This window comes from Rhamphochromis sp. 'chilingali' (assembly GCF_963969265.1).
Source record: "Rhamphochromis sp. 'chilingali' genome assembly, chromosome: 6".
NCBI classification, from domain to species: domain Eukaryota; kingdom Metazoa; phylum Chordata; class Actinopteri; order Cichliformes; family Cichlidae; genus Rhamphochromis; species Rhamphochromis sp. 'chilingali'.
In genome coordinates, this window is record NC_137933.1 from 15,575,085 (window position 1) to 15,598,017 (window position 22,933).

General features: G+C 41.9%; 1 protein-coding gene and 1 long non-coding RNA gene across 2 annotated transcripts in view; one reads left to right on the plus strand and one right to left on the minus strand.

The window, feature by feature from the left end:
• The window catches only part of LOC308397886 (coiled-coil domain-containing protein 81-like), a gene marked incomplete at both ends in the record, with an annotated part of 33,686 nt that overhangs the window by 9,072 nt on the left and 1,681 nt on the right, over window positions 1-22,933 (minus strand). The window contains 4 exon segments of the mRNA XM_080884129.1: window positions 3,252-3,354; window positions 4,005-4,122; window positions 4,839-5,010; window positions 5,092-5,166. Coding sequence (XP_080740255.1) covers window positions 3,252-3,354; window positions 4,005-4,122; window positions 4,839-5,010; window positions 5,092-5,166 — 468 coding nt within the window.
• LOC308397887 lies at window positions 9,291-19,157 on the plus strand. The gene is made up of 2 exons (XR_013971857.1): window positions 9,291-17,084; window positions 17,229-19,157. It is a non-coding gene; the product is annotated as an uncharacterized lncRNA (long non-coding RNA).

Here is a 22,933-nt window from a genome sequence, read left to right on the forward strand (position 1 = left end):
CTCTTTGTAACTTAACGTGATCTTTCAGTTTTCGATTTTTGGACATGATTTTGGAGTATATCTTCGCAGTAGCGAACTGGAAATGTACAACCCTACATCCAGTCTCAAAACAGGAAGTTAGCATTTTCTCGTGCACAGGGTCTGTTGCTACCCGATCGGTGCCGGAAACCCAATCGGTACCCTGCATGCGCAAATCTTACGTCACTTCCTCTCTTTGCCAACATTGCGACATTCAATATATTTGAATGGCATTTAAACAATGGATAATCCATATACAAACAAATTCATACTTTTCTGCTCAACAGCGAGTGTCCCCTGATTGAACAACAGCGCTGTAAAATAAGAAGAATGGCGCCTAATTACAGAGTTAATAATACAGACTTATTATGTCTATTATGTTAATATGTCACGTGAAGATTCATCAGCCAGATGAATTATTTACTGACAATTGACAGTGATAGTGGACATCATCATCCATCAATCCATCACTTCCAATCAATCCTCTCCACACAGACAAGCATAAACACACTCGACTATCACTAAATCAAATTTAACACAGGTTTGTAATGATGCTAATTCAGTTTACAATAGGGTTCATTCGCTCGGTCAGCAGGTGGCGGTATCCTCGTACACTGGGGAGTAAACTGCCATTAAACGAACAGAAGAAGAAGAAAACATCTGCACATGCGCGATACGGATCGGGTAGACCTGATTTGTACGGTCTGACTTTGCACATGCGCAGTAAGGATCGGGGAGTCCTGATACGTAACTATCTTTTTCTTTTTTGTCTACATTATATTGAAATGTTTCATTATTGGAAACATTTTAAGAAATACTTATTATTCTTAACATCTTAACAGATACTCTGACCCGTAACTATCGTAAAACGCTCTGACCGGAAGTAGACACCTTTCACGCATGCGGGGTACCGATCGGGTTTCCGGTACGGATCGGGTAGTGACAGGGTCTATGGGAAATTCACAGACAAACTCGCGGATTCTTCCACTGACCGCTGCGGCACACCTAAACCAGGGCAAACATCTGCCTGCTATACAGGTGAAAATAGAGCAACAGAACCGTTGAGTCTTTGATTTTATCTATTTTCCGCTGTGTTTCACTTGCATTTATTTGAAAGACTGAGTGTAAACACAATAAAATATTTTATTTTATGTGCTGGAATGTGCAGAAAATAGGTTTAAATGTTAAACAAATATCTTCCAGTCAGAGAATGTTGCATATAATTTAATTTTTGCTTGATGCCTAAAGTTAAAAGATTAAAACTAATAAAACAAGTTTTAAAAAGAGACTTTTCCATTTGATTACATATTATATGACGGATTATGCAGAAAAAGTAGAATTGGACTGAAAGATCTATCGCTTTATCACCTATTCAGGTTGTAAATCGTGTTTTTAAAAAGTAACTAAGTAATTAATTACTCTTTAAAATAAGTAATCAGCAAAGTAACAGGATTACCTTTTGGGGGAAGTAATCAGTAATTAGTTACTGATTACTTTTTTCAAGTAACTTGACCAACACTGGTGGAAAGTCATGGCTAGGAGAAAGGAGCTCAGTGATGACCTCTGGCTGCACATTGTGGCTGTTTACAAGTCAGGAAAGAGCTACAAGGCCATGTTTTCAAGTTCCAGTGGTTACAGTGGAAAGTATTATTAAAAAATACAAGATGTTCCGCACTGTGGAAAATCTTAGAGGATGTGGTCAGAAGCCAAAAGTAACACCTGTGCTGGCCAGGAGGATAGTGAGAGAGGTGAAAAAGAATCCAAGGATAACCACCAAGGCCATCCTGGTGAATCTGGGCTCTGCTGGTTGCAATTCCTCAAGGCAGACAGTCCAACAGATACTGCACACTGCTGGGTTTCATGGATGCAGACCAAGGAGGACACCACTTCTCCAGATAAGGCACACAAAAACTTGCTTGGCCTTTGCAAATGCTCATCTGGATAAAGAAGAAGACTTCTGGTCAGATGAAACGAAAACGGAATTGTTTGGTCACGATGATGTTTCCTTCATTTGGGGTAAAAAATAAAAAAGAGAAGCCTTCAACCCAAAGAACACCATCCCCACTGTCGAACATGGTGGTGGGAACCTAATGGGGGTCATTTTTCAGCCAATGGACCAGGTGACCTAATCACAGTAAATGACCACATACCCAATGAGTGGTGTGACTACAATAACCTAACTCTCAACACCAGGAAAACCAAGGAAGTGGTCATGGACTTCAGCAAGATAAAAACTGCACCCTGGACTCCAATGCCAGCACTAGATATTCCTCAATAGCAAGGGCAATCATAAAAGACCGCCTCCAGCCTAACCACCATCTACTCAACACCCTGCCCTCTGGAAAAAAGGTTCAGATCCATTAGTTGCAAAACCAACAGACTAAAGAACAGCTTCTTCCCGGAACATAAATACAAACTGAGAGTTTCTTACAATTATTCTGTTGATGCTACTTGCTATTTATTATTATTACTATTTGTGTGTGTGTGTGCATTTGTGAGTTTCCTTTTGTTTCCGTAAAAATATTCTGCTCCTCCTGTGCAATATTTCGGCAGATGTGCAATCCATCCATCTTCTTCCGCTTTATCCGGGGCCGGGTCACAGAGGCAGCAGCCTTAGCAGAGCAGCCCAGATCTCCCTCTCCCCAGCCACCTCCTCTAGCTTATCCAGGGAAACACCAAGAGATGTGCAGTCTCCATCCCTTAATCTCCATAGCCCTTCCACCCTTATTTATTATTAACAATATTTTATTATGAGGTCTACATCGTGTACATAGTGTTCCTACATCGTCTGTTCTTCTTCTTTCTTGTTTTCTTTACTTTCACAACTTTGTGGTCTTGCTTCCAAATTTCAGTGTGCAGACCAAGCCTTTGATTGATGTAATAGCCAATAAAGGCATTTCTATTGATTATTGAGAAGGGAATGAATAATTCTGGACATGACACTTTTTGCTCAAATGTAAATAAAAGCTGAGAAATATTTTTTCACAATGATGCCTCTTGTACATCGTCTTATTATCTTTTGGGAGATGCCTGTGTCATTTCCAGTAAAAAACAAACAAACCCTTTAATAAAAATAACTTTAAGTCAACATTTACCAGGGGCATGCTGCCTGAAAAGAGGATGAATAATATCCATTGGCTTACCAAGATAAGAAAAACATCTGAAGCAGAAAGATAAAATTATACAGTGCACTAGTGTTGTCAAGTTGAGACAGTGCTGAAGTGTATGTTTACATGAAAGCAGCTACACATGCACATACTTGCCTGCCTAGAGCAGTTCACAGAGTGCTCTTTTAGTTTAGGCAGGGCTTCATGGGGTGACTTGGTGGTGGCGGACCTGAAAGTAGAACCATATACTTTACTGTGTACTGCACACAGACGACAATGAATTCTTTGTAAGTATGTGGTTTTGTCATTTGATATTAACCACTGTGGGTTCCTTGTTAAAAGGAATTTCTAATTAAAATAGTAAACTTTTTTATGAAAGCTTTCATCCTGGTTAATATGTTTGCAATCCACATTACTGCCAAGGCACATTATTGAAGTACTTGATGATGGAAAAGTAAAAAAAATAAAATAACATCAAAATAAACAGCAGTGGTGCATTTAAAATGACACATAATTAACCATATCTACAATTTATAAATTACAGGTTTTAAAGTTGCCTTCCGGTGGATTTAGGATCGTATATCATGATAAATCTTTCACCTTTACAATTTAGCCAGATTACAGGTTTGTGCGTGGAAGGTAGCTGTGCATCATTAATAGACAAGTATACATCCCCAGGGCAGAGACAATATGTGCCAACATACACCAACACTGAGTGCTCAGCTCTCATGTACTCATCAACCTGTAAACTGACCGTGAAGAGATAGATAGAGAGAGAGAGAGAGAGAGAGAGAGAGAGAGAGAGAGAGAGAGAGAGAGAGAGAGAGAGTGAGAGTGTCTGGGCCTGTCTGTGTTTTTGTATCACTGTGTACAGGGTACCTGTCTCTACCCTCCACAGGGGGTTTTGGATGTAGTTTCTCAGTCTTCAGAATGACAGTTTTCACCTTTGCAGGATGCAATGTCTGATGGGAATCAGGTTCTCTAAACTGGGGAATTTCTGTAGAGACACACAACACTGTGAGCAGGTTCAGTGCCATGGGTTCAGTTACCTATCTATTCCTTGTTATCAAAGACGTGTTCATTGGTAGAAAATTTTAGGTCGCTCTATATAGTGTCAGAAAAAGCTGTGGGTGCAACCACTTTATCTTCAAGTGTAACATATACAATATGCTCATTGGCGTTCTTAAAGAAAATCAGCCAACAAAATAAATTTCCCTTTCACTTCAGTTCAGCTTGTTCTAAAACTGGAAAAGAAGAAAACAAGTCAGTATAACCACAGACTAATAGTTTTCCTGCATAATATCTTCTTTCTTTTATTTTTCAATACCAAACTGTCATAAAACACATAGGTACATATAGAAGTAATAATCTTTTCCTGTTTTCCTGCATAATATCACCATAAAATCACAATCCTGCAGGCAGTTTGACAGATTTAACAAACAAGACACTACATTTTGCTGCCGATAGTATTTTGGATTTTTCCATCTAAAGCTAAAGCAATCATATGCATGCTCAATGCCATTTATTTTTAATACCATTTAATCTATTTCTGCTTCTATAGTTACTGCAGCTCCAGCTCATCCTGACTGTGGGAAAAGAATTTTGTTTTTTCTCTGTTGTTAAGCCGTTTAGAACAACCTGTATTTGATTCAGTGCACTGTCAAATCCCAGCTCAGCACAGAATTGTTAGGCTTGTGCAAAAGGCTCATTCACCTCCTCCGTTCCTTGGGTCTGGAGCTGATGACAAGCGCCATCCATTTTCATCTCTGGCTTTGTTGCCTGGCTGAAGACAGCGGACAGCTTGCAGGGTGACAGGGTTTGCAGTATGATGGTTTTCAAACCTGGATAGTTCACTGGGCTGTAAAGAAGTAGTGCTCCCAGGTCTCTGCGGGGAAGAAATACCAGAGTACATGTATAATGCATTAATTTTACACTGTAAAACTGAAAAACAAACATTTTAGCTTACCTTGTTAATGGCTAAAGGCAACATACCGGTTCCATCCATGGCATTAATAAAAGCTCTATTAAATTTCATCTGGACCTTTAAATTGATGAGAGATTAGTTAATTTTCAAGAAAAAAAAGTTGTAATGATTTCACATAATAAGAAATACTATGAACAACCACCTTGTTGTTCTTAAAGGAACCTTTGAAGAGCAGCAGCAGAGTCTCCCTAACGCATCCCTCAGACGGTTCTCAACTGAATGGAGTAAGGTAAGCGACCCATGTTGTAGGTGACGTCAGACGCCGGAGAATTGGCGGAAAAAAAGCAAATGGTAGCAGAGAGTTTAACAAAGGTTTTTCAAGCTTCAGTATTACCAAATATACTAATCAATTGTCATATAACTAACAACATCTGTTTTATCATCTCTAACACCCTGGAGGACAACGGGGAGAGTTTAGACGCTCTCCAAGATTACATCGACCGCTGTTTTCAAGATTTAGTAATGAAGAAGGCCCAGAGTGCATCCTCCCCGGCCAAAATTGAGACGCCGTCATCGAAGAGATGTCGCCCGGCAGACTCCCCCGGTACAACATCGCCTGCCGGCAAAGACATCGCAGACATCCTGGAGTCAATCGACAAGCGATTGTCCAGTTTCGATGCGAAGCTGTCCCTGGTGGAGATTTTACACCGGGAATTTAAATCTCTGAGAGAATCCCTGGAATTCAGCCAGCAGCAGGTGGAAACGCTTGCCGCTGAAAATACCACGCTACGGGAGTCGGTCAAATCTCTCACCGATAACGTGACCCAGCTAAACATTGAAAATAAAAAAATAAAAGAGTCCGTTATCGATCTACAAGCCCGTAGCATGAGAGATAATCTTGTGTTTTCTGGTATTCCAGAATCTGCCGGAGAGGACGCGGAGGCAACGGTGAAAAGCTTCATCAAAACCCACGTGAAGCTGCCGGAGGACACCGTAAAGAACATCGACTTCGATAGAGTACAACGCTTGGGGGGCGTGAGGTCGCGGACCGGGAGACCACGGCCTATTGTGGCCAAATTCGGTCAATTCAAACAGAAGGAACAGGTGAAGAGTCGCGGCAGAGAGCTGAAAGGAACGGACTTCAGCGTGAACGACCAGTTCCCCAAAGAGATCCTGGAACGACGCAAGGTCCTGTTCCCAGTTCGACGTAGCTTCATCCAGAAAGGCTCCCGTGCTGTCATCGCCGTAGACCGGCTATACGTGGACGGACAGCTCTACCGCGACCCCGGCACCACACCGTGGTTATATTGACTGCACTCCAGATAAGAACCCGCTACACTCTTTTCTTATTCATTCACACTTTCTCCTTTAACATCTGCTTCTGTTCTATGGGAAGCAGGGAAAGCTGTGATGAGAGGTAAAATAATTTCTTTCTCATCACACAAAAAGAAAGAAGAAAACAAAAATATTCAGGAATTAGAAAAAACCATCAAATCACTAGAAGAAGCCTACACGTGCGACCAAGATCAGGAAACATTGAACAAAATACGCAAGACAAAACTAGAATTAAATGAAACTATTAATAAAAAAACACAATTCCTTATACAAAGACTACGCTTGCAGAATTTTGAACACAGTAACAAATCAGGTCGATTTCTAGCCAACCAGTTAAAAATAAATAAAGAAAAAACAACTATATGTGCTGCTAAAGATTTATCGGGGAACACAATATATGACCCTGGAAGAATAAACAACATTTTTAGGGATTTCTATGAAACTTTATACTCACCACAAATAAACCCATCTAAAAATGAAATTGATCTGTTTCTTGACAACGTAACTCTTCCAAAATTACTAGACAGTCAAGCAATGGAACTGGATTCGCCACTGACGCCAAGTGAACTCCAGGAAGCCCTGATAAGCATGCCCAATAATAAGGCTCCAGGTCCAGACGGCTTCCCTGCAGAATTCTACAAAGAATTCTGGACAATTCTGGCACCAGTATTCCACGGAATGTTGCAGGAAATCGAGGAAAATGGCAGACTACCACCAAATATGAATTCTGCCAACATTAGTCTCCTGCTAAAACCAGGCAAAGACCCTTTATTTCCCTCAAGCTATCGTCCAATTTCTCTTTTAAATGTGGACCTTAAAATAATCTGCAAAGCTCTCTCAAAGAGACTGGAGAAAATAACCCCCCTCTTAATTCATCCTGACCAAACTGGTTTCATAAAAGGTCGGCACTCCTCAACAAACACTCGTAGATTACTTAATTTAATAGACTACTCATACAATAAAAACATCGAAACCATAATATTATCTCTAGATGCAGAAAAAGCATTTGACAGAGTTAACTGGAAATTTTTATTCGCAACTTTACACAAATTTGGTTTTGGAAACTCTTTCATAAACTGGATAAGAATATTATACAATTCCCCAACGGCTCGTATCAGAACAAATGACCAGACATCCTCCAGCTTCTGTCTCCTGAGGGGCACCAGACAGGGATGCCCACTCTCCCCTTCACTTTTTGCAATTTTTATCGAACCTCTAGCAGCAGCATTTAGACAGGCTACAACAATTAAGGGCATAAAATGTAAGAACATAGAACATAAAATCAGTCTCTATGCGGATGATGTGTTGCTTTTTCTGCAAAACACACAAACCAACCTCTCTGAGGTAATTACTCTAATAAACTGGTTTTCAAGAGTTTCAGATTATTCAATTAACTGGCCAAAATCTACAGTTCTCCCCATTAACTGCTCCTTCCATAATTCTTCCTCTGCCCCACTGCAATCTGGAAATATTAAATATTTAGGTATTGTAAAATTATGATATTATTTTATGCCATGTTATACCCCTAATTAAAGATTGTGAATTATTATGTAGTTTTAGTTTGCATTATTCTCCTGAATTAGAAGAAGCTGATAACTATTGCATTAGTTAAACTGATTTGCATTACATTAAATTGCTGACTTGTTGTGAATGAATGATATTGTTTTATGATGCATTATATTGCTGAGTTATAAGAAATACTGTTCGCAGAAGGTTATTGTCTAATTTGTCTGAGTAGAAGAGAACAGAGTGTGCTGGAGTTTTCTGCCCCATTTCAGCAGGAGCAGATAAACAGGGAGCCAAGGTCGTAGCTTAGGCGCTGGGTGAGAGAGAGAGCATGTGAATGTTTAGGCTTTTTATGATAAGGTGGAGGCACCAGAGGTTATAAAAGTTTGAGCAATGCTCCACCATTTTGAGATTTTGAGGCTGTCTGCATCAGTGTCCATCTCCCACGTGTGTGATCATTAAATCATCGTTTGACTCAACCCGGCCGGACCAGTGTTGTTATTGTGGTTTTTTCTCTTGTCTCCATCCCCAATATTTTGAACCTTAACAGCTTGGGGGCTCGTCCTGTGGTATTGGGGTGGAATTTAAAAGTTTGGACGGTCCGAGGTTGTCGAACGGACAGGCACGAGCCAGTGGTCTGATGTGAGTGGACAAAAGCCGGCTTATCTAAAGGTAAGGCACTACCTGTTGAATGATTTCCAAAATGTGCCAAATTGGATATGACTAAATTAAAGTCTACTCACTGAAATTACTGGTAGGTGTCTGTTTTGATTTTGATGAGAATCACCGTGTGGTATGCAGTTAAAGTTGCTTAAGAGTATTTAATGAAGTTGAAGAAATATGAAACTGTTCCAGAAGTAACAGAGAATGTTGGGTTTGAGTCCCTGGATGTTGAGCTGAAGGCTCAGGTAGTTTGGTAGGGAAATTAGGACAGAAACTGTTCCAGAAGTAACAGATACTGTTTAATAGTTTTACAAATTAGGTCAGAAACTGTTCCAGAAGTAACAGAGACTGTTGAATTGGTCGTAAAAAAGTTATCTTTCTTCGGTGAGACCCGTTATGGTAAAATTTCTCAAAATCGGTTAGGTGAAAATTGTTATAGGACGGCACTGGAAGATGCTAAGAAGCACATAGCCCGGAGGTTACGCTCCCTCCTGGCCGTGGACGCGCGGTCTTGACCTGTCGGCGAACAGGGGTAGTTCAGTTTTGGTTTAACTGTGGGGTACAGGGCATCCCGAAATAAGCTAGGAGTTACCGAGTCTCCTCACCGTTTTAAACGGTGTCATGTGCTTGTTTGGATACTGTTAAATTGAGTTAGGGATTTTAGAAATTAGGTCAGAAACGGTTCCAGAAGTAACAGATACTGTTTAATTGATTACAAAAAAGTTAACTTTCTTCGGTTGGACCCGTTATGGTTAAATTTGTCGAAATTTCTTAGGTGCTCAATCTGTTAGGCCTGTCAGTGATTGTAAATACAAGACGTCTTTGTAATATAAAATAGAAGAGTTTTGTCTGAGCTTTGTGTGACCCTGTGTGTGACGACAGCGCACTGCAGCGCTGCGAGCTATTTTTAGACGGTGTGTGAACATGCAAATGAGCTGTGACGCGCACAGAGGACTTTGCTTCCTGTTTAGCGTGTTTTTGAGTTTTATAATTTTGATTTGCAAACAATGATACATGCCTGTAATTAAAACGCTGATTTTGCTGATTATGATACTACAAATAAGGTTTCGAATGACTAGGGTGTGAATGAGGTTGGGTTTTAAAGCTGAAACTCAGAGAGGAGTGTGTTGGGAGACTGGCATGTAGTCTGCAGTGCAAAGGTGGGCGTCTTGCCTGCTAGTCTATTTAACAGTGATGAAAATGATATTAAATAAATCTCTCAGTGTGTTGATACAGGTGGCTACAGGGCTGGACCAACTGCCCCCACAAGCACGGCGGCCGAAGCAAAATTATAGTAATGGAAACCAAACTCAGCAAGAATCAGCAGCTGTGGAAAAGACAGCAGCTAGCAGAGAATTAAAGGAGAAATTAAGAGAAGTTTTAACACATAAAATTGCGGCCAACAGACTTGTGGAGGTTGGGAAGGCGCCTGGAGCATCACAACAAAAAGGTGAAATAAAAACACACAAGCAGAGAAATGTGAGAGAGAGGCACGTGCTAGAGAAATGCCTCGTTTGAGAAAAAACGTTAAATTAGCCCATGTACAAACGCACATACACGCAATGAAGAAACAGCTTACACCCATGAACACGTGAAGATTTTCCAGCAAGTTTAAAGCAGTGAAACTTAACATACACCCGCCGTTACACAATAAAGTTTATCCACTACTAACAAATAAACCCTCTGGGTTGCAGGACAACAACTTAACTTCAAAAAAAAAAAAAAAATCACAACCAGTGATAACACGACAAATTTAGTGGTTAATAAAAGTCAAACTGTGACATGTTTTCTTCTGATTGATTAATACAAGTGATTACTGAATGAAAGAAAATTCCATTTTTGTGCTTTAAACATGATCTTAAGAATTTTAACATGTACCTGTGTTGTCCTGTCAGCTTGGTGAGTTATGAGAGGATTATATGGTGAGAAAAAAAAAAAAAAAAAAGGGGGAGAGAAGGCTGACACAGGGCCTGGTCCCGTTGTTTTTCCCCTCTCTGAGTAACACAGCCAATACAACATGATTTTCCTGTTCGTTTGTTTTTGTTTTTGTTTTGTTTTGTTTTTTCTCTTTATGCTTGATTACAGGCTGCTTTGTCGGCCCGGAAAAGCCGAGGCTGACCCTGGACTCCTGCTCTCCCCTCTACCATCTTTGCTCTCTCCTCTACCATCTTTGATGTGACCCTGACTAAATGCTAAAGCAGCTGAACCCGCAACGACAACTTGAAAATGTCAACAGTGCTGCAGGAAAATGATCTCATGCAGCAGAGACGGAGAGCGGTAATCCAAGGCCCGTTTCACTACACGGGGAGATTTCTGTCAGCGTCTTTTCTTTCTGAGAAGACTGAGAAAGGCCCGGCTCCCACCACCGATTCTGACCACCTTATATAAAGGAATTATTGAGAGCATCCTGAGCAGCTATATCACTGTCTGGTTCGGGAACAGCACCATGCCGGACAGACAAGCACTACAGAGGGTTGTGCAATCAGCTGAGCGCACCATCCGCTCCGAGCACCCTGACCTGCACTCAATCTACAGCAGGCGGTGCTGGACCAAGACCAGGAAGATCGTGAAAGACCTCAGCCATCCCAACAACAGACTGTTCTCTCTGTTGCTGTGTACGTGACAAATAAACATCTGGATTTGGAAAACGAGGCACTCGCAAAGCCACCAGCATTGTGCCTGATTGGACACACCCCTCTCACACACTCTTTACATTCTTGCCATATGGAAAAAGACAGCTTCAGCTGACAGAGCTGTGACGAGACGCCCATTAAGCCCAGATGAAAAGTGAGGCCGAGCAAAACCATGCTGACCTTAACCACTCTGCATTAAAACTGTGCAGGACAGTGACGGACCAACAATGACCATCGGGCAGCAAAAAGGGCGTGCCAGGGACAGGAGGAGTAACTGAGGTCACCTCAGAATGGACAAAACACCAGGAGAAAATAAGCTGAAGGCACAGGTGTCGGGGCTCGGCCAGGAGCTGACCTCTGAGAAGAGCCGAACAGCAGAGCCGCAAAAGGCCGTGGAGCAAAGCAAGGAAAACATCAATGGACTTAAATCTGATTTCTACGGAAAAGACTCTGAGGTTTCTGCCCTCAATAAGACCTCGAGGCATCAGAGCAGAAACTGAGCATGGCCCAGGAGGAGCTAGCTGAAAATCGAACCCATCAGGCTTGGAGTCCTAGACACCGGACTTGAAATCAGGCCGGAGCATCCTGGAGCTAGATGAGCAGTGTGATTTGTCCGGTCTGCTATGGAGCGAACGTTAGGGGGATGGCTTTCTGTCGCCTCTGCCGTCCTCCGATCGCTCAGCGTCCTGGGCTGCCCAGCTCTGGACTGAACGCTCGGGCCGAGACACCCAAACAACCATGGACTCCATTCCCGTGGAATGGGACCACGACTACGACCTCAGCCGTGGGCTTGAAAGTGCAAGCAGGGATCCCAGAGAGCCTTGAGGCCTGTGTGAAACTAACAGAACAAAGATTGAGGTCTTCCACTGGGGAGGTGGAAGCTGCAGACTCTCCTATACACCTTCTGGATGTCAGCCGTTCCACCTGCAAACAAACGGACAGCAGTCGCACTTCTGCAAGCAACAAACGGACATCCAGACAATTGAGCTGCGTATCAAAACCCTGAAGGAAGACCGAAGCAAAAGGGTCAAGTTAAGGAGGAGCGAAATAAGGAGAAGATGCTGGACACTGGAGAAAAGGACTGCCTCAATTGGGGCCAGAACCAGTATGGACAGAACTCTGAGCAGCAGCACCAATGGATGCAAACAGACTGAAAAGGAGGAGGGCAGGACCCAGGGCACGCTTCAGGCCGTGGTTTACCCAGAACACTACAACAGGAAAGTGATGAACACAAACACCCACACAAACACACACATCTACATGCACCGACTCAGAGTGAAAAGAAACATACATATGAACATATGCACTCGTTGATTGAGGGAGAAATGACACACACACACACACAAATTAAAATGTTGATTCAATGAACTGAGAAGTGATCCACACACACACACACACGCTGATGCAATGAAGAATGCTTTACTAACAAATGCTGCACACAAACATCCAAATACGGAGTTGGTTACAACAGCAAGAACTGATTGATTATTTATTGCTTAAATGTATTTCATGCCACGCAGAGGGCATTTGTGTAGATTTAGAGGACATGGTCTGAAGCACTTTGATAATGAAAACAATGTCTGTGCGTGATGTCTGTTTATGGCTCAAAGCCTCCACTGAATTGTTTACTGTGCTTCACACAGTCTAACAAGGAGCAGTGGTACAGAGCGAAAATGATGAATGAATGGTGTGAGTTTTATTTCGAAGAGATTATGAAAAGGTTGTGTTGATTCAACTTAGTTGTTTACGTTTTTGCCAAGGTAAAGAGTTGGTGTGTAACTAGTGTCCACTATTGAGTCAAGTAAATCCAACATGTTTTGTTGGTGCAAAAAGGAGTTTTGGTTGATCTTTGGGTTTTGTTTGATACTAGGTTGATTCTATCAGTGAGGTTTGGATTGTTCTCTTTCTCTAAGAGAGAGAAAGATGGTTTGAACTTTGGACATGTTTGCAATGGGCCCCAGTATCTGTTATTATATGAGTGTTTAATTGGTTACGTCTGGGTTTGCTTTTGTTACAGTGCACTGAGATAAGAACATCTGAGAGGTGTGATCCACCGGTGGTGATATTTTGGTATTTTGTGAGTTCCTGATTTAACAAATCAGCTCTTTAATCCAGGCCTGAGAGATTGAACTTTAAAGCGCTATAAAATATTCTTATTGAAAACAGTCGCAAAGTATTTTTTCTCCATGATTATAATGGGCTTGGGAGAAAATTCACTTATATGGGACACTGATCCTGAAGCCTAAAAGGATTGCAGCGAGTCAATCCAGTCCAAAGAAGGAAAAACAAACAAGGAGCTGTTTCCTTTAAAATGATGACGTCATCTTGCTGGTGATGGAGCCTCGAATAGGCTGCGCGTGAGACTCCATTATCAGCAACTTTTGGTATGAATGTGTGTGGATGTATGCATATGACTGACGACTGAAAGTCATGGACTGACGACTAAAAGTTTAACTGACTTGATACTGAGACAAAAACGGTGCTGACTTTAGGATTATTGAATGTCCACAGACAATTCACCCAGCCTGTAAAAGAAGGGTGGATGTTTTGTTTTGCTTTGTTTTGTCTGCAAGGACAGAAGAATGACAGAGACTAAAGAGCTGTAGCTTCACAGCAGTGTGAACTGCAGACTGAACCCTTTGGTTGCTAATTTTGAGCTACTGATGTTTGCATTAAGGAAATTGTGTTTTAGTAGCTGTGTTTTAATTAAGGTATTACATTATATTGTTGGGAATATTAAATGCTAAAGTGAAGAAAAGGTTTGATCCCACTCATGACTGAGCATGTTATTATTAACCATAGTGGGTCACTATAGAGAGTCAATTAATTTTAGAAAAAAAAACAAACAAACAAAAAACCCTCCACCGAGGTCTATGAATAAGAGGGGAATGATAGACAGCCACACTCAAAATGGAGATATGTAATGATAAACACTGGTCCCCGTCTTTTGGGCGCTCTCTTGAAGTAGTCAACAATTTAAAAGTAAGATAAAATAACAGGGGCATGTGCTGAGGGGTGGTGCTGCACAAGAACAAGAGTAAAATAAAGAAAATATTGTTTTTAGAAGTGCAAATTAAAATGTACCATTACACTCAGAGGATCAATATGAAGCTTGATATTTGTTAATTTTGAATGAAGTACATGACTGGTGACTGTTCTGTCCTGAGCTTTTGTTTTTACAGCACCCGCTTGATCGCACCAACAGTTTCTCGCCACCGAAGAGGGGTACTTGCAAAAATAAAGAACGGGGAGGAATATCATCAAAACTGGAAACAGGTAATCCCCAAAGGGGGTGATAATGCCATAACTTTCACTATGGTCAAATTCTCAAAATTTGACCCTCAAAAATCCTTCAAACATTTAGACACAAAGTGGAGATTTAGATACATATAATGTCGTAAACCACATAAGCATGAAGTATTTGATTCAATAACATAGTGTAATAACAAGCAGCAAAAGGTTGATCATGTTAATGGTGTTTATTCAGGGTGCAGAGGAGATTATTATTATTAAAGACAACAAATGAAATAACGAAAAGTAGAAGTGGAAAATTTGCGTTAACGGTAATAAAAAAAAAAAAAAAAAGAAATACTAACTAAAACTGTACTGAATGTTCACAAAACTAACTAAAATTAACTAGATTTATAGCAAAATGTGTTTGGTTGCATTGATGTGTGCGTGCCCTATAGTGAAATTAAGGTAGTACGTTAGTCGAGTTGTCTGTGTTGCTGCTCCGTTCACGCGCAGAATCAGGTCAGGAAAAGTCGGGAGACAGCGCCAGAATAGAATTGAGGATGATTTTAATATGACTGTTTTGTAGACATAACAAGAGTCTTGTAGTGGAGAGGGACGTAATGTCCTCCTGAGACCCAGAGAACAAGAAAAAACAGGGAGAAAATATTTTCGTTTTTTCTTTTTTCTTTTTTCTTTTTTCTTTTAAATGAATCAAGTGTTATTAAAATAACAATCTCATAAGATGAAGATCAGGGACCAACCCAGAAGTCACTGACACTTCACTAGCTGTAAACTATTGATTTAGGAATAAGTGATGGCACTGAACTGTCTATTTCACAAAAGTCAATTTATTTAGGATATCTGAGGAAGTACTGATTTTATTTGGAGACACAAAGGAACATTTGGCACTTCCCTCATCTCACATCTGTTTCATTGTTGTACCCAATCATTCTACAACTGAAATGCCTTGGACTGCTAACCATTTCAGGCAAGTGGAGTGAACCATATTTTGCTAGACTCTCATCAGATTGGGGCTTCCTTTTATTGATCTTTGGAGAGAAGTCTTCATTACTGGTATTATTCAGGTCTTGTTCACATGTTTGTCCCAGGTTTCTCAGCCAAGAGGAGCTTAAACTCCAGATACTGTGAGTTCTTTTCACACATTGAGATCACTGATAACTTTCAGCAACGACGTGATCTCGTAGAAACAATTAGGTGTTATGGATTCAACTATAATTGCGACACTTATTTTTTTTACTTTACTGGAAAAGATTTCTGCATTTTACCCATATTTTATTTTTAACTCAAAATCAAAATTCCAGATTCTACTACATGTTGGTTTTGCACCAGATAGGACGACAGATTTCAGGTGGCCCTGTGTCTTTCTCTATTACATCTGCCACTGCATCTCGATAATCTTCTCTGTGGCTTTTAGTGGGTCCTGACCCTCTCATATTTTGAAAAATCTATGTTTGAATCTCCCTTAATAATTGTGTTAAGAATTCTCTCCGCCTTTGTCAAAAGTTGGGTATTAGGAAAAAGTGAAATAAATATAAATATAAAGTCCCAATGTGTAGAGCACACATTAATAAATTAGTCATGTTCCCTGTGAAAGTAAATGAGCCTAATTCTTAAAGACCCCTGAAATTATTTACTAGATGTTTATTTTTTGAATAAAATAAAAATCTGAGTTTAACAAAACATTTTAATTGTAAATATCAAGCTTACCTTTCTTTCTTCCATAAAATGTGCTTGTGGGCACGCCAGCCATTTTGAAAAGGTGGGAAAAACAATTGGCAAGGCCACACCCCCACACATGTGATATAATTTTAAAGGTTCTGTTGTCCTCTCTAAGAAACATCAGGACTTAGAGGAGTGGCAAGTAGAGTATGAGAGCTACAAGCAAAAAACTAAATGTGTACTACAGTGCGCAAAAATGAATTACTGGGTCATCAGGGGGTCTTGAGGGACATTTATAAAACAAAAAATCCCACAAACCTTAAAAGTGCACTTGAAAAGCTCACACAAGAAGGTTAACCTAGCTTACCTAGAAGACCTCATCAGGGGGAGCACACTCCCCCTCGTTGAAGAGCTCCCCCACTCAACCCGCATCCCCCGAAAACAGCTAACCCCAGATAAGGCAGCGTGATGTATCCCGAGATAACAGGACTGGGACATCTAAATAAAGGTGTGAAACAATCGCCTTCAAAAGGTTATCAATTAACTTTAACCAAAATTAGGACCACTCGGTGCGGCAAGAGTTAATAGTTATTAGTCTCAACACCCAAGGATAATTAGAAGAGCATGACTGATATGATGCAACTGAGATTTGGTTACACTTAACTTTTGCAAAACACAAATAAAACCTAATGAAAATGGCGAAACGTTTAAAACCCTGGTGCAGAGATTGGCAAATCTGACCAGGAAAAGTATGAGATGGATTGTCAGGACAGTCAGCGTTAAAGCCACTTTTGACAGTCCATACTAGGATGGCATTGGACATCTTGGGGGTGGGAAGGGGTTGGTGTGACCAAGGTGTGGTTTGGCTTGTTGTATGTATATTTGAGATCATATGGCTCTGGATGGACCGGTTACCAGGGCATGGAAGGAGGACAGACTCATTAAAGGAGGAGAAGGAACTTGCTGGGATTGGAGATCCTCTGGGTGAGTGGTTGATTAAAAGCATGCATAAAATAGAAGTTATCTGTTGTTATTGATTGGTAATAGATTGATAATTGGCCACATTTACAGCTGTATTGACTTGTTGTGGACGTAGTCGACTTCAGGTTTAAACACTCTCATTAACAGGTTGAAAATAGTGATATTAAAGGAAGAGTATGCAGCGCCACCCTGTCAGACGCCAGTGATGGTGGAGCTCACTGATGAATCAGGTGAGCTGGATTCATGGCTGATTCAAAACTAAGATCCCCCTGCTGTGGTCAGTAAGGGGAGAAAAGGGGGAAATAAAATCAAGAATTAAAGAGGCATTTATAAACGTTTAGGTGTCAAGTGAAACGGGACAAAAGGGGGTGTTATACTGTTATTTTCAATGTCAGCATTATTATTGTATGAGAATCATGCAACAAGCATTGCATCGATGATCATTTATTGAAGCTTTTGACCTTATACTAACATCTGTGTTCCTGTGATTGTTATAACTTCTGATGAATCTTCTATTTACAGGTGTTAGGATAATGATATAATTTTTCATTGCAGGTGTAACCACGATCATTTTTATACATATTGCAACTTGTTGCTCATTGTAGAGTTGTGCTCAAGTTAATAAGGGTTAAAAGCTACAGTCAGCGCGAATGTCTGACTGATCTATTGAGGGGAAAGGCTTCGAGCATGGAGGGCCGCACGCGCTTACAAAACACTGATATCATGTTATTCTTTGTGATCTTTTCTTAAATTATGTCTTTAAGGTTAGTTTAAATAGTGGCAGTTAATTAAACGAGATTCATTAAAATATTAAATACCTGAGTCAGAACGTTACACGCGGATCACCTTAAGAGTCTGGGAAACTTTGTAGCTGCCTAATTTTTTTTTGAATGTTCTAGCTCCGTTGATTTGACACATTGGAATGTGTCAAAAAAGGGGGGGAAGGTTGAGCTTTAACATCAAACCAGGATTATTTGAACATTTTATAACTTCATTTGTGTCTTTAATAATTTAGGAATGGTAAAGCTTAAGCTAATAGCGGTCCGAGAAGACGGACCTTTTAGAGAATCAGTGAAAAAGCATAAACTATCACTTTCATGTTTAATCATTACTCATTGAAATGAACTGAATAGCGTTTAGAAGATTTGTTAATTTTTTGTCTTTTGTTAAAAAGAGGGGTTTCAATAATTTTCAGACACACCTTGCAAATGTGCTTATAACGAGTTGGCACTCGGCCTTTTGAAGGTCAGAAGCTTCGTTCGGCGTGACTGTCCGGACTGATAAAGTGTAAGAAATGCCTTGAGTGCGGAGGGCTAAATGCAAACATGCTTACACACACATAAGATATGATTAGAATAAGTCCCTGGGACATTCTGAATGTTTTAGACCAATTCTGAATCACTAGAAGGTCAGTAGATAATAACATTAGATTATTAGGGTTAGGAAGAGAGGTGTTTTGGTTTTCTGTCTCTTACAGAGAAAGGAACAGACACCAGACGAGGTCACAGAGATGCGAGGACCCTCCGTAGCAGAGTCAGACACAGTGACTGCCGAGACATCAACTGGGTCCAAGGGTCATGGCGTTTGGGCTCCAGCTAGTCACCACAAAAGGATGGATCCCATAAACACAGCAATAACCATGAAGGGGTTGGCGGAAATCCGGGAACACCAGACCAACGAAGTTCGAGAGGCTTTTGGGCAAAAAGGGGACACCTTCCTGTTCCTTTTTCTGGAGAATACACAGATCGTTGTTTGAAATCGGAGCAGAATAATCCCCTGATCTGTGTTACGACTGAAGGGTTGTCTAACCCCTAAGGTTGAGGAATTAAGAGCAGAGGATCACCCAACTGGACGACACTGGTAGCTGCAGCAATAAAATAAAGGTTAAGAGCTCTTCGGACAGAGGTTCTAGTCTACGTCTGAATGGTATCAGGGAACACCAAATAAAGCTGTGGGAGAACAGGGGAGTGTCATCTGGACCTGCTATCCTTGTAGTAATAGTTTGTCTTGCACCTGACTTGCGCAAACACAGAGGTCATCTTACATATGGTTTGCCCCTCAGGGGGACAAAGGACCTCGGGAGTGAGAAGAGATGAACCCGGCCACACTGGGCTACAGGGTGTTTGTGAGGTCATTATTCTAATCACCTCATCAGGGGGAATTGTAAAATTATGATATTATTTTATGCCATGTTATACCCCTAATTAAAGATTGTGAATTATTATGTAGTTTTAGTTTGCATTATTCTCCTGAATTAGAAGAAGCTGATAACTATTGCATTAGTTAAACTGATTTGCATTACATTAAATTGCTGACTTGTTGTGAATGAATGATATTGTTTTATGATGCATTATATTGCTGAGTTATAAGAAATACTGTTCGCAGAAGGTTATTGTCTAATTTGTCTGAGTAGAAGAGAACAGAGTGTGCTGGAGTTTTCTGCCCCATTTCAGCAGGAGCAGATAAACAGGGAGCCAAGGTCGTAGCTTAGGCGCTGGGTGAGAGAGAGAGCATGTGAATGTTTAGGCTTTTTATGATAAGGTGGAGGCACCAGAGGTTATAAAAGTTTGAGCAATGCTCCACCATTTTGAGATTTTGAGGCTGTCTGCATCAGTGTCCATCTCCCACGTGTGTGATCATTAAATCATCGTTTGACTCAACCCGGCCGGACCAGTGTTGTTATTGTGGTTTTTTCTCTTGTCTCCATCCCCAATATTTTGAACCTTAACAGTATTAATGTTTCTCCTAAGCTTTCAGACTTAACTAAATTAAACCATATCCCACTTCTAAAGAAAGTAGAAGGCGATCTGACTAGATGGAAATCTTTACCCATATCACTCATGGGAAGGGTCGCCACTATAAAAATGATGATCTTGCCAAAAATAAATTACTTATTTTTGATGATCCCTAACAAACCATCACAAGATTGGTTCAGATCTCTGGATTCATATATTTCCAAATTCCTTTGGAAAGATAAACCCCCGCGTATCAGCTTAAAAATGCTACAAAGAACCAAGGATAGAGGAGGATTAGATCTGCCTAATTTTCACCAATACTTCTTAGCCAACAGGCTTCAGTTCATCTCAGAATGGTCAAAACATACCTTCTTAGATGAGCCCTGGCTAGATGTTGAACAGGCACTATGCAAGGATCTAGAGATTTCAGACCTACCATTTATTAGCTCAAACATCAAAAGACATGAATGCTTTAAAAGTATCAACATCAGCTTTTCTCTGACAGCATGGTGGGAGTTTCTAAAAATAACGGAGTCTTCATTAATCCCATGCAAACGTACACCTATCTGGAATAACCCTGACATATTACAAAACAATAATATGATTAATTTCCCAGAATGGAGTTGTAAAGGAATTAAATACTTAGAACATATATTAGAGGGAACAGAATTTATTCCATTTGACAGACTAGTTGCACAATATGGGATCAACAAGAAAAGATTTTTAGAATATCAACAAATTAAATCCTTAGTAAAAAAGAAATGTAACCTCAGTCAAGTTGAATTACAAACACCACCAAGTGCGGCACATTTCCTTACTCTTAAATCACCCAAATTATTATCTAAAATATACAGAACACTTTCTAAATTAGATGAATCAATATCCCTTCCTATTGCAAAGTGGGAAGCAGATTTATCAGTCAGTTTAGACCAAAACTTCTGGTCTCAGGTATGCTTAAAAACCTTTAAATTGATTAAAAATCCCAGTCTGCAATTAATACAATACAAAATACTACATAGAGTGCACTATACAGGTCATCGGATGTTCAAGATGGGCTTTACATCTTCCAACAACTGCTCACACTGTCAAGGCAATACACCAGACAATTACATTCACGCTCTTTGGTTCTGTCCACCAGTGCAGAAGTTTTGGCGCGAGATATGTGAAGACTTATCAAAGTGTCTGAAATGTAACATTCCAACTTCCCCCTTAGTGTGTTTGTTGGGCAGCTTAGATAATGTCACTTCAGAAAAGAATATAGCCCATATGATCTTCACTGCCCTATGCATAGCCAAGAAAACAGTCCTCATGAACTGGAAAAATAAAAATAATCTTAATTCTAACCAATATAGAAATTATCTATTAGATTACATTAGTCTTGATACAGCCTCTGCCACCACATCAGATCAATTGCTCTGGGCTCCTTTGATCAGCTCCATCACCTAGTGGGGGTGGGGGGTCATAGTTTGATCCCGCCTTCACTGTTGTGATTGGTGTGGGGGTAGGGACAGGCTTAGGGCGTCGGGGGGTTCCCCGGAGGCATCTTCCTTGGGGAGCTCAACCCGGGGTAGCGGTCATGTCCGGTTGGGGGCTCTTTTGGCTCTCGGGTGACTGTTTCCTCGTGGCTGCGTGCAGCGGGGCTAGGGGAGGGTCTGTGCTGACGGACGTGGGTTACTGACCTGGTAGCCTGTCTGCCCCTGGGTGGGTCCGGGATGGGCGTGAGGTTCTGGGGGCGCTCCGTCTCTGGGCTGGGGCCCTGGCCGGGCCTCGGGGCCTTGGGTCCTGGTTTGTGTGTTGCTGGGGTTGTGGGCGGGTGGGTGCATGGGGGCCCATCCCTGGCGCAGGGTGCCGCCGGTGCGTCGAGCCACCTGGGGGGCTCTTCAACTGGTGGGGGAGATTGTCACACCTAGCAGGAGCTTTCCTCTCCCCAGGAACTCTCTGCAGGAGGGGGAGATACAGGAGAGGTGGAGGAAGATCTCAGCCTGGGTGTTTATTGTCTTATGTAGTCTGGAAGATGAGTGGATGGTGGGGTGGGTGCAGTTTTCTCTGTGGTGGGGTTGGGTGGACTGTCCCGGGCTCTGTGGGGCCGGGGGGCGCTGCTGCGCTGGGCCCCGGTCTGGATGGGCCTGGGCCCCCTTTCCCTGGTGGGTCGCGGAGTATGGGAGTGCCTACTGGGGTCAGCGGGGGAGCTGGCCCCAGGGAGGGGTCACTTGCCCCTCCCTTCCTTCCCTCCCCATCTCCAGCTGCCTCCCTCCTCCCGCTCCACCACAACCACCCACACATGCAGGGCCTTGGAGTAGGGGTAGGTCACCAGGGTGCAGAGGAGGCTACCCCCCCCTCTGTCCCCTTCTGGCTGCCTCTGCCTCAATTTTATCCCACTACTTAGACATTCACATTACTCACACTCTCATTACACATACATATAGGATCTTGGGGGTGGGCACGATACACGGAGTCCAAATTACCATCAGGGTGTACACCTCACCCCTGGCGTCGTTGCCCACCTCTCAATTTTGAATACACGTAGACATTGAGGGCTAGCAGGAGGGACTATGCGCTTACCTGCTGCTCTCTGGCAGGTAGCTCCATGCCCTCCTGGGTTTTAATTGCACCTTAGAACACACATGCATCAACACTACAATGAGCGGGTGGAGGGAGGTCTGGAGTCTTCTCTCACCCCCGTTTTCTGCGGCCTGCTGGAGCGGGGGGGCTGGGAGGAGGAGTTGGCCGTCCAACTGCGGTCTGGAGTGTGGGGCCTCCCTGCTGCTGCGGAGTCGGGGCGGTCTGCCTCTCCCCACCGCAGGGAAAAGGGTAACATCACCTGGGTCTGGGTGCAGATACCCCCTCCAGGGGCAAGGGTACCTAGACCCGGTTTGTAGAGTACGCTTGGGGAGTGTGATCGTGTGTACAGCGTCTCTTTATGTCTGTCTCCACGTTGGTTGAGTGTGGAGTGAGTGCATATGAGAGCATGAGGGTGGGAATGGATGTTTGTATCTGTGTGTGCCTGTATGTCTGTGTCTATATGTCAGGTTGGGTATCAGACGCCACCTCTCTGGGGACATCTCAGGCCCTCCAAGGTTTGGAGGCCTATCTCCACCCACCACCACTTCCCCTGCC